Source organism: Camellia sinensis, chromosome 14, assembly GCF_055761805.1.
Source record: "Camellia sinensis isolate YWXY chromosome 14, ASM5576180v1, whole genome shotgun sequence".
NCBI lineage: Eukaryota > Viridiplantae > Streptophyta > Magnoliopsida > Ericales > Theaceae > Camellia > Camellia sinensis.
Genome location: NC_138974.1, coordinates 24,728,141 through 24,740,976, shown reverse-complemented (window position 1 = coordinate 24,740,976; position 12,836 = coordinate 24,728,141). Strand labels below are relative to the sequence as shown.

Sequence of the window (12,836 nt, the reverse complement as noted above, 5' to 3'; positions counted from 1 at the left end):
TTGTCAAAACATTAAAGTTTTAGAAATCAAAATTTAAGGACAAAATTATTTTTTAAGGACTAAATATTTTTGTTACGAAAAGTGTCATTATATTTTTAGTAACGAAAATTGGCCATTAGTGATGAATTATTATCCTTTTAGGACCAAATTTTTTGTCTCAAAAAATAAATCATTTTCAAACCAAATGATTTTCTCTCTAAAAGCCTATTTATTAGTGATATTTTTAAAATTTTTTACTTTTCGGGACAATCTTTTAGCAACTATCCTCACGACGATAGAAATTGGTCCATAAATGTCTTTTGCAACAAAATTTTCACTTTTAGTGACCAAAATATTTAATCTCTAAAACTCAAATATTGTAGTGAAATCCTAACAACATTATTAACGGGACTAAATTAATACAAAATTTAAAATTAAAAGTTAAAATTGAATTAATTAAAATCATAAAAACTAAAATGGTATAAAAAAAATAAAATATAAGAATTATCGATATAATTTCCTCTTTAAATTTTTTGAAATGGGCCTGGATTTGGTCCAGTCCACCATCGGACTGGACCGTGCTGTTGGGCCCGCGAGGCTCACCACGGGTCCCGTTTTGAAAATCTGAACCGTTGAATTTGTAGAACTCGTCGAGTGTTATATGTCTGTGAAAAATCACGTTGATTGGATATCGATAGCTATGTGATCAAAACAGTTTTTATCAACCTTTAATTTATTCACCGTTTATTTTTTTATACAAAACTGATTTGATCACATAGTTATCGATATCCGATCAACGTGATTTTTCACAAACATATAGTACTCAACGAATTCTACACATTTAACGATTCATATTTTTAAAACGAGACCCGTGGTAGCCTTAATGAACCCAACAACACAGTCCAATCCGATAACAAACTGGACCAAAGCCAGACCCTTTTGAAATAATTATCTTAAATTTTATTCTTGTTTTTTGTTCATAAGAACAATAACAATTTGATAGAGCATATTACCCCACCTATTTTGTAGGAGCGGCCCAAGATTCCGTAAAGTCATAGGCTAATTATCAAAATGATGCCTTACTTTACTGGACTTTTGAAAAATTGGGGTCTCCAACAATAATTATTTTTTAAAATTTTTTTAAAAGTTTTAGGAGATAAGCTAAGTGATGTAATGATTAAGTCACTTCTATCTATTTGTCTCTTGGCCAGTAACTTTTTGGGTCACTTTCCAGCCTATCGCTAGCGGTGGAGGGCATCACAGATTGATAATAGTGCATAAAATTATAAGAGAAAATAGAGATGTAAAAAGTACAAGGTAAAGAAAAAAATACCGTTTAAAATAATATTTTATAGTTGTTGTCGATATATTTCATTATGTTCTTAAAATCAAAATAGATCAATTTAATACCATACATGCTCATAAAAGTGCATTTATCACCAATTATTCTTTTCTTTTTCTCAATGATTGTATTTTTTTTATCAACAAAAAATAGCTTTATTAATGATGAAAAGAAGTACACCAATAATACATCAATAAAAAAAAGATAAGTATAAAAAATATCATAACTAAACATACTCATTTCAACTAATAAGTTAATACCAATATGAAAGTTCCATCATATACTAGTATTAAGCCAAGTTTGGTGACGGACCAAACAGAGACTAGGGGAAGGAAAAAAATAACCCAACAAAAAACACACCCAAAACTCAACCCACCAAGAACAAACCATCAAAACTTCAGAACACCATCATTGTATTATTATTATTTTAAGGCAGTACAATGTGAATTGAAATATTTACATTATATTTTTATTAGTATTGCTATTTTTTCTAAGGTTAAATTCATTTTACTTTTTCGTAGTTTGAAACTAGAGCATTTTACCTTTTTGTCATTTAAATATAATCAGAAAATTCTTATATGATTTTGGATTAAAGTGCAACCATTAATACCATTATTTTACCTATAGATGCAAAATGACTACTACCCTCAAACCTATATTTTTTTGTTATTTTCTTTCTCTCTCCTATTAATATACATAATTTATAATGTCTAACGTTAATTCAATTAAATCACAATTAATTATAAATTCTTAATCATTTATTATAATTCTTAACTTTTTATTCTAATTTTAATTTAATTATTTTATATCATAATTATTTATTATAATTACTAACTTATTAATCTAATTTTAATTTAATTTAATGTTTTAGATCACAATTAATCCTAAATTCTTAATTATTTATTATAATCCGTAACATGTTAATCTATTTTTAATTTAATTATAGTCTAATTCAATTCTTAAGTATTATTTGTTGTATATTTTTATTTTATTATATTTTAAATCAATTTTTCATTATATTTATATTTTAGATAAATTCTTAATAATATTTTATGGTATTTTAATTAACATATTAATATAATTTTAGATTTGGAGAAAATTAGAATAAAATTATCTTTTTATTGTATTAATTTCACTAAAATTTTTAAAAAACCAAACTCACTCTAAAAATGATGTTTATAATACACTTTCCATTAATTTAGATAGAAAAATTAATGATAACACTTTAATCTAAAATCACATAAAGATTTTCTTACTATATTTAAACCAGAAAGGTAAAGTGGTCCAACTCCGGACCAAAAAAAGGTAAAATGAATTTAACCATTTTTTCTATTCTGAACTGCATAAGAGGATAAATGGCGGGCGGCAAACTTCATTACATAGCCACTTGCAATTGAACAAAAGGAAGCAAAAAAAGACATATACAATATAACAAGTTCATCAAATTCTCCATTCACCAAGGCATTAAAAGAATATTCTATTTTTAGAAATAGAGAAGAATAACAAGAAGAAGAGGACATATATATAGCGGCAATGTAAGGTATCATAAAAAACCTTCTAGAAGAATAATCATAAAAACTTTGTGACCTTTGAATTACACTTAGAATAAAGCACCACACACTAATCAAGGTAACCCAAGGATCATAACTCTTTCATGATTATTTTTATGAAAAAAATTTCACGATCCCTAACTTTTTCCTATATATAGAGAGGAAATTAATAATTTAACAGCTAATAGGATTAGGATGTTTTTGCAATAATTATACTTACAAATGGTTGTTTAAGCCTCATACACAATAAATGATTATTTAAGTTAAAACATATTCATTCTTGTAATAATCGTATTTCACATTAATTTGGCCAATAATAATGCTATATATATTAATTGATATACACACTAATGTACTAACAGATGATATGACATTATTTGTATGATTTTGGATATTTACAACTAGTATAATAAATGTGATCAATAATAATATCATAACACTAGTTGGTATACTAGTATGTACAGTAATTGGTGCATCTAGTACCACCGTTTGGCCAAAGAATTTGATGAGAGAGAGAGAGTGTGTGAGACCTGGATATTTGTGTGTGAATGTATCCCATATACTGGGACCTCTGCCACCTTTATTTGCTCCACCTTCGTACTAGAAAAAGTATACAAACACAAGCATGTAAGATTTCAAACATCAAAAAAACTTTACAATTCGTTTGGATGCCTTGGGTTTGTTAAGAGAAAAGAAAAATCAAAGATAAATTAAATTAATTCTGCATAACTGTTTTTCTTTTTCTTTTAGTTTATAGACAACCCTATAATTAAAAAATTAAATATGTATTCATTTTTCCTTCTCTCTTTTCTCACCTATTCAAATGAAAACAATCGACAATCATCATTTTCCAATTACTTATTTTATTTTTTTGTAGCGAAAACAGTTTTTGAAATGTCACAAATAACTTTTTGTTCTTTTCTAAAGATTTGGTAAAAATAAAATAAAACCGAAAACAATTCTCCTTTTTTTCTGAAAAGTAAAAGTAAAAAATAGCAACAAAAAAAAAAAAGGAAAAGCAAAAAAAAGCACAACCAAATATAGGATCGAGCACTTTGTTTTCTTTCTATCTATATATTTTTTTTCCTTTATCACAAATCCAAAATTTAAACACAGTTAGTAGCTCAAATATAAACAAAAATTACAAGAAATTGAGATATGAACCTGGTATGCAGAAGAGGCTGTCCCAAAGGTGAAACCAGGTGGAAAACTGGTGCGGTTGAGTGAGTCACTGCCATAGCTATGAGTTGAAGCTTCTTCACTACCAGTTGTTGTTGTTGTTGAGTCAGCTATTATAACTAGGAGACAGTACACGAAGATTGTATGACCCATCTGAAACCCCATAACTGATTTTGGTTACCCTGCCACCTCTTGCTTGCTTTATATATATAGTATTGGGGAGGGGGGAAGTAAGGTATTGGGTAAGTCTAACCAGTCGGTCGAGTCTAATTTAGATAATTAAAATTAATAAATTATTATTAAAACTAGGCAAATAAATTGTCAGAATATAATGGTTTTTTAATAATTTTAATTCGAAATTAAAGTGAGATTCAACCGTCGGTTGAGATGTGTTTGAGTGAGTTTGTATTTTCTTAAGTGAGAAGATTATAAAACAAAAATAATGAGCCAAAACTATTAAGTTGTAAATGAGAAATTATTTCATAAAGTGGGTATCAATTAAAGTTAGGTTTGCACTTGGACTTAGAGTTGGACTTCGTTTTGGTCTGGACTGGGCCTATGGTTGTGCATGTGCATGTGCATGTGCATGTGTTGTGTTTGAATTTAAAGTTGGACTTAGTCTTGAGCTTGAGTTGTGCTATATTGTGTTAGGTTTAACTTGTGCATATATTTAAGATTGGACTTGGATCGGGTTGTGACCTACACCTGTATTCATTTTGCAACCATTTGATTTAATTCTCAAACTTATGACTTATATACGCATTATGATTTACATAATGCTTTTAGAGTTTTGAACCTTTAGCCCTAATGGGTAGAGTTGATAGCATTTGATGGCCTTGGTTAATGGCAATTGATGCTATAGTCTTCATGGTTAGGAACTCCTCTACGAGTATAAAATAGGCTTTTCCCCTCCAACTTTGGTGAGAGATTTTTTAGATAAAAAATGAAGATGGTGTTTTGAGATAATAAAATTAGAGATAGTTTTTCATAAAATAAATTACAAATACACCCCCTGAGATTTGTTTAAAATATAGATTATCCATTTGTGATTTAAAAAATTACATATACCCCCTTGTCTAAATTTTTTATTTTACAGAATTAACTAAAAAAATAAAATTCATAATTACTCTTCTATACAATAATAAAATTACTTAAATTATTAATTGAAACATATTTTTAACACCATTATAAAATGGGTGATTTGTTATGAAATTAAAAACGTCAGGGGTGGAATCTAATTTCCATAATCACAAAAGGCGATTCGTATTTTAATCAAATCTCATGGGGTATATTTGTAATTTACCCTTTCTTACACTAAAATAAATTTTCCTTTATTCTTTTTGTTAGCCCCTTCTTTGTTTCTTGTTAGTACGAGAGTATTGCTGTTAGTCTATTCGCCGAAACTACTCAGAAGGTGCTCTTGTAATAGCTGATCGTTGTATCTTAGTAGACAGGCATCGACATTCCTCCAGCACCCATTGGCATGGCGGCGAATATGTTTTAAGAAAACTGTGTCATCACAAGTTTCAGTCTGCATCTCTCGTATTTTGTTCTTTAGTTCTTCCAGATTCAATTTATTTTTAGTATATTAATTTATATATGACCATGTTACTAATTTGTTCTAGTGATTTTGGTTTATACGAATCCATTATGTAATCTATTCATATGGTCATTGTTTATTTTGTATTTCATTCTTTAATAATAAAATATAAACAAAAAAACCAAGATTATTTTGTCATTTCTATTTAATTTTATTTTATATATTTTCCTAGTATTATTATGGAAAAATACCAACATAAATAATAATAAAAAATAAAAAAAAATCTATGTCCATGGTGATCTACATACAATACAACCCAAATTAAAATTTTATGGAAAGGGATACCAAAAGTGATTGGAGGTCGATGGTTCAAAGACATGGAGCAAAAAAAGTTAGGATGGAAGGAGCTAAGCTAGGGGATGGATTCCTGTTGTGAGACAAAGGGGAGGACATCGAATAGGACAAAGAAGAGGAGTGATTGAGGGACGCACAAGCTTCTTCACTGTATTTGTGGATAATATACCAAGATCAGTGAATCCAAAGGGGCTGTATAACATCTTCTCTGAGTTTGGTGTGGTGAATGATGTTTTTATTCCGCAAAAGAGAAGGAAGCTCACTAACACAAGATTTGGGTTTGTACGGTTTGACTGCTCTGTAGCTGCAACAGTAGCTGTTCAAAAAGCAAATGGATTATGGGTGGACGATACGGCAATAGAGGTGAAGTATGCAGCTTTTGACAAGGAAAAGGTAGAGGGACAAGGTGCCACAGGCCCTGTGCGTCTTCAAGCAACAAGATACAATGGCTACCAAAAGGATGGAAGAAGCAGGATTGGAGTATCTATAGTCCAAAAGTCATGTGCAGAAGCAGTGGTAGGACAAGGTAATGCTCAGAATGACAGATTTACTCTGAAGGCTGAGGAAATAGGGAATAGGTAGCTGTACGAAAGTGTAGGCTTAAAGGATGAGCACGTAAATGTCAACCTGAAGAAGAAACTTCAAGGAATAGGTATGGAAGGTGTGCTGATCCATGAGAGTGGAGGCCGAGATGTGGTGCTGACATTCAAGACAAAGGAGGAGAAGGTATTAAAAATACAGCCTATAAAGGAGCTGATTTTGGAGTGGTGCGAGGCTATTTTGAAAGGAAATGATGGACTGGTTCTGGAATAGGAAAGGAGTGTATAGATCAGCTGCTATGGTATTCCATTAAACTTATGGAACAGTACAAATCTGAGGAAAATCGGTGGGCTGTGGGGAAATTTTCTTTGCTTTGAAGATGATAGTGACCATCCTAAGTCCTTTGCGTGTGCCAAGCTTAAGATCTCCACCAAATGCATGGAACCAATCAATAAGGTTATTAAGTTGGAGTGCAAAGGTCTCTTGTATCCAGTAAGAGTATGTGAAGAACAATTGGTGATGGTAAAAACTATGAATATGGTGTGCAAGTGCCAGAAGGTCCAACTGCAGGAGAAGAAATGTAGCTCAAATGAACCAGTGATACAGGGCCTGGTTAGGAGCAACAATGAGGAGGAAGATGAGGATGACATGGAGGATGACTCAGACTATGCACTGGCCCCTAGAGTTGAAGAGATTGTAGGTTGTAAGGCACGTAGAGAGAGCTTGAGTGTGGAGGTAGAGCAGGTGGGGGATGGAAAGTGTGATACAGCAGTTGCAGAGTATAGTGGTGGCGTGAGGGTGGAGACTAGTGGTAAGGCATGCAAGGTCATGATGGGTGTTAGGAACCAACAAAGTAGCTCTACTGCAGACTCCAGCAAATGTCAGAACATTGTTGACCATGTCCTCACATCAGGCTTTGTTCGAAGCTTCAGTGGGCCAAGTCTTAACAGGCCTGGGATAGAAATTGAAGTGGTTTTGGCCCACAACAAGAGGATAAATAAAGGACATGGGCTGAACCAAGAGAACCAAGACCAACCTGGGCCTACAGGCCACATTGCTGCCATTATGGAAGGTTGTGGTGCTCTTGGGCCGGGTGTAAGAGAATCAAGTGTATCTGAAGCCCAGGAGATGAAGCGTAAATCTCAACCTGTAAAAAATATGAAGGGTACGAAGAAGGTTAGAACTACTCCAGCTGCCTTCTATCAGTTTCCAACTAAGGGCTCTCTAAGTCTTCTTAGGAAGTATGCCCAAAGAAGGGCTTCAACTAGTAAGGCAGCCTCAAAGGCTACAACTCAAAGAACAGCAATACTAGCAGTCTGCCTATCAACCTCTACCAACAATGGGGTTGATCAAGGGAGACTTTTACTGGAGGAAGCCCAAGCAACCCTGGAAATGGGGGAAATTTTGGGCGTGAAGTACAATATGAAGGAGGATGTTGTGATAAAGAAAATAATGGAGCTCGAGGTGAAGGATCAAGGAAGAATTGATACGGGAGCTTCAGCTGGGATATGAACTATATCTGCTAGGAGGCTGTAGAGGTGTATGGATGTGTTGTTATGAAGATATTATCGTGGAACATCAGAGGGCTGGGGAAGAAAGGGAAGCAAAGTAAGCTTAGGAAGCTCTTTCAGGAAAGAAATGTGGATATGGTGCTCCTCCAAGAAACAAAAAAAAAAAACAAAAAAAACAAAAAAAAAAAAAAACAAAAACAAAAATCTCTGAAGCATAAATAAAATCCATGTGGGTGAGAGATAAAGTAGAGTTTTTGGCTGTGGATTCTGAAGGCTCAGTTGGTGGTTTACTCTGTGTTTGGGATCCAGATGTTTTTCAAATTTCAGAAAGCTGTAGCAATAGGAGATTTCTCCTTCTGTCAGGTACATTTTTCTATTCTTTTGAGTGTGTTATATTAAACATCTATGCACCTAATGATAAGAGGAAAGCTGTGGGACTGTTTAGTAAAGCTGAAGGAGGAATTCCCTAAGCTTTGGTGCATGGGTGGGGACTTCAATGAGATAAGAAACATTGGTGAAAGAAAAGGGTGTTCAAAAAGGGATAAGGGCATGAGGGAATTGAATGAGTTCATTGATAAATGCGAAGTATCTGATCTGCCTTTGCTAGGAAGGAAGTATACCTGGTGCAATTCATGTGACGGTGAAAAGTGGAATCGAATTGACAGAGTTTTAGTAGACCCGAAATGGTTATAGTCTTTCAAGTTAAAATTATGGGGACTGCCGAGGCTACTGTCTGATCATAGTCCTCTTCTACTAATGGAGGATGAAAGGGACTGGGGCCCTAAACACTTCAGCGTCCAGAATGCATGGTTCCTACACAAAAATCTTCTCCCTTTTTGGGAAAACAGTTGGAAAGAGGCCAGAATAGAAGGCTAGGCTGGGCTGGGTTCATTTTGTTAAATAAATTGAAGACTTTGAAGGCAGGCCTAAAAAAATGGAATGTAGAGTTCTTTGGTAATGTAATCAATAATCTAAAAGTAGCTGAGAATGAACTGCACAACTTTGATCTTGTTGCTGAGAATAGAGATCTTGATGAATCTGAAAAAACAAGAAGAAGGGAGGTTAGAGAAGAAGTGTGGGGGTTGAGCAAGATGGTAGAGAGACTATGGTTTCAAAATTCAAGATTAAATTGGGCTTTAAATGGAGACAAGAATACAAGATTTTTTCATGTCATGACTAAATGTAGACAAATAAGGAATGAAATCAATTCAATTATAGAGGGGGAGGTGATGTATGAGGTCCTCTATCAAGTGAAGAAAAGAGTGTTTGAGTTCTTCAAAGCTCATTTTTCTGAGGACTAGGTAGGGAGACCTAAATTAGGAGGCTCATTCAAATCAGTGCAAGGATGTTGTGGTTTTGAAAGGCTGGAGAAAGTGTTCTCAGAAGCTGAAATTAAATCTGCAGTGATGGATTGTGATGGCAACAAAGCACCAGGGCCAGATGGTTTTAATATGGGGTGTTTCCAAAAATTTTGGAATGTCATGAAGAGTGAAGTCATTAATTTTGTGAATGAATTCCATAGAAATGAAAGGCTGGTAAAGGGCATAAATAGCTCTTTTATAACCCTGGTACCCGAAAAGGAGAATCCCCAAGGGCTAGCAGATTATAGGCCCATAAGCTTGGTGGGGTCAAGCTATAAGATCATAGCAAAGCTATTGGCTCACAGGTTAAAATTAGTGATGCCTCACATAATTAGTGAAACACAGTCAGCTTTTTTATCTAGTAGGAATATTTTGGATGGGGTACTAATTGCTAATGAGGTCGTGGAGGGATGGAAAAAGGCCAAGAAGAATGGGATAATTATAAAGTTGGATTTTGAGAAGGCATACGACTCCATCAATTGGGGTTTTCTGTTCTCTATGATCTCTAAGTTTGGATTTGGTGCTAAATGGTCTAGCTGGGTGAAAGAGTGTGTAACCTCTGCTAGGGTTTCCGTGCTTGTCAATGGGTCTCCAACTGAAGAGTTCAGCCTACAAAGGGGGTTAAGGCAAGGTGATCCCTTGTCCCCTTTCTTGTTTAACATAGCTACAGAAGGTTTGCATATTTTATTATCCAGAGCCCAAGATTTAGGAATGATCAAGGGAGTGAAAGTGGGCTTAAATGGGGTAGTCCTATCTCACCTTCAATTTGCAGATGATGAAATTTTATTTTGTGAAGAAGCTGTAGAAGAGGTGAGTCATGTGAAAAGAGTGCTGAGATGCTTTGAAGTAATGTCAAGGTTAAGAATTAATTACCACAAAAGTGTTGTGTGTGGGGTGGGGGTCTCAAAGGAAACAATGCTCAGTTGTGCTTCAGTGATGAACTGTAAGTTGAAATCTCTGCCACTTACTTACCTTGGGTTACCCCTTAGGGCTAATCCTAAGAAGAAATCCACATGGAAACTTGTGTTGGATAAATTCAGAGGTAGGCTGGCTGGGTGGAAAAGAAAGTTGTTGTCCTTTGCGGGGAGGTTGACACTTGTTAAAGCTGTGACATCCTCACTATCACTGTATTACCTGTCCCTGTTTAGATTACCTGAAGGGGTTGCTAAAGGAGTTGAGAGGCTTCAAGCTTTATTTCTTTGGGGTAGTTCAAATCTAAGGAGGAAGATTCACATGGTTCTTTGGGAGGATCTGTGTAAAAGTGTGGAGCAAGGAGGGCTAGGCATTAGGAAGGTGCGTGATGTTAATAAGTGCTTATTGTTGAAATGGTGGTGGAGGTTTGGCTGTGAATCTGGAGCTCTATGGAAAAAGATTATCTGCAGCAGATATAAATTGGAGGATGATAGCTGGCTGCCATCCCTTGTTGCTAGTAATAATTATTCGGCTGTATGGAGAGGAATCATAGCACTTGATGATTAGTCCACCAGTTTACAACAGATCTATCTAAATAATTACCAGTTGAAGGTTGGTGATGGAAGAAGAATTATTTTTTGGACTGATAAATGGTGTACTCACCTCTCCTTTAAAGATGAGTTTCCTGGCCTTTATAGGTTATCCTCAGCGAAAAGTGCTACATTGAAAGATATTGTTGACAGGAAAGATGCATTAGGTGTGTGGAACCTAGCTTTCAGAAGAGAGTTGTGTGACTGGGAGGAGACTCAGTTGCAGAATCTTATTAACCAATTAGCAGCAGGTCCTGTGCTAAGGCCTGATCAGGTGGATAGGCCTGTTTGGTCAGCTTCTAATTCTGGTGAGTTTTCTGCAGCATCATTGTAAAAGTTTGTGGTTGATAACCTTGGTCCAACCCTCAGTGTTAGTAAGTTGGTGTGGATAAAATTTATTCCTCCTAAGGTGCAAGTATTTGGGTGGATGGCTTGGAAAAAGAGGATCAAGACAAAGGAGTTTCTACAAAGGCTAAGGATCCTAAATGGGAATGGAGCTAATCTGTGTAATCTGTGTGTGTTTTGTAAGAGTGATTTGGAATCTGTGAATCATGTTCTAGTCTGCTGCCCTTTTGTCTGGAGTGTCTAGACTCATATGTTGAATTGGTGGGGAACCCAAGGGGCATTACCAGGAGCTGTGGATCAGTTATTACTATGGTGGGCAGGTGGGAAAGTGACGAAAAGGGAAAGGAAAATCTAGTCTGCTATCTCTCTAGCTGTATTGTGGTCAGTCTGGAAACTTAGAAATGAATGCATCTTCAGATCATCTACTCCAAGCAGGGCTGAATTATGTGAGCTGATCAAGACTAGGGTAGCTCTGTGGTTGAGGCCACATCTGAAGGATTTCAATTTCACAATCAATGATTTTATTTTTAACTTTACTCAGATCCAGGTGTGCTTGGGTGGAACTGTGTAGTAGCAGAAGTTCTGCTGCTGGGGTTCTCTGGTCTGGTGCTATGGGTGCTGGTGTGTGTGTTAGTGATGTGGGCTAGTAATATGATGGATCAGGTGTTCAGCTAGTAATGGGTGATATGTATACTATGCCTTATGGTTTGTGTGGGTTGCTGGTGTGTGTGCGACTGATGTGGTGGATCTGGTGGATGTGTGTTAAGTCTTGGTGTGGTTCCTCTATGGTTGTGAAATGCTGTTCTGATATGCTGTGCCTTTTGGATGCTCAGCTGCATGAGGCTACATGTTCTGCTCAGCTGCATGATGTCTTCTGGATGCTCAGCTGCTATTGGATGTTTGCAAAGGTTTCTTTGTTGTTTGACTCCAGCCCTGTCTGTTGTCATCTGCTGTCTGTGGAATTAGGATTGTTGTTTTCTTATGCTATGCCTCTGGTACTATTTTGGGGTTTTTGTGCTACCAAGCCTACTATTGGCAACTTAAGGAATGTATGCAACTGAAGGAATGTGATGATTGACTGATGGTGCTTTGGCTGGTTTGGTGGTTGGTTGTTGTGTGCCTCTGTCTTGGGTAAGTTAGGGAGTGGTCCTGCAGGTGGATGGGTATGGATGGCTGCTGTGTCCTGCAGTAGGCCTTCTTATGCCAACTCAAGGAATGTGATGGTCTGAATTGGTATGTGTGTCCTGGGTTTGTTTCAGGTAGAACAAAAGATTTGTTGGTTGCATAAGGAGTTCTCTATATAGTGGTGCTAATAGAGAGAGGTGGAATGTCCTGTGTTATGGCCTTTGTGCCTGCTCTGCTAAGGAGTGTAAAGCTAATCTGATATGGTGAATCAGTATGGATGTTGAACTGATATGGTGTAATGCTAGGATTGAATGTTTGTAGTGTCCTCTTTGTTTGTTTGCTGTGATATTTTGGTCGTTTCTTGTTGGTCTCTCACCAACTCTGGGGGTGCTATCAAATGATAGGATGTGCTAGATGGTGCCAACCTCGTTGGGATGATTTAGCCCATTGTGATGCCTTTTGTGACAACCCTCACCTCCGATTAATGCTAATCTATGATTAAGCATGA

At 35.6% G+C, this 12,836-nt stretch overlaps 1 protein-coding gene across 1 annotated transcript in view; it reads right to left on the bottom strand.

Moving 5' to 3' along the window:
- The window catches only part of LOC114256477 (beta-glucosidase 12), a 33,309-nt gene extending 28,997 nt beyond the window's left edge, over window positions 1-4,312 (bottom strand). Inside the window, exons 1-2 of the mRNA XM_028196135.2 lie at window positions 4,036-4,312; window positions 3,402-3,471 (exon numbers count right to left, since the gene is read on the bottom strand). Coding sequence (XP_028051936.2) covers window positions 3,402-3,471; window positions 4,036-4,215 — 250 coding nt within the window. The 5' untranslated portion in view covers window positions 4,216-4,312. The remainder of the gene's footprint in view (window positions 1-3,401; window positions 3,472-4,035) is intronic.
- Between the last annotated feature and the right edge of the window lie 8,524 nt (window positions 4,313-12,836).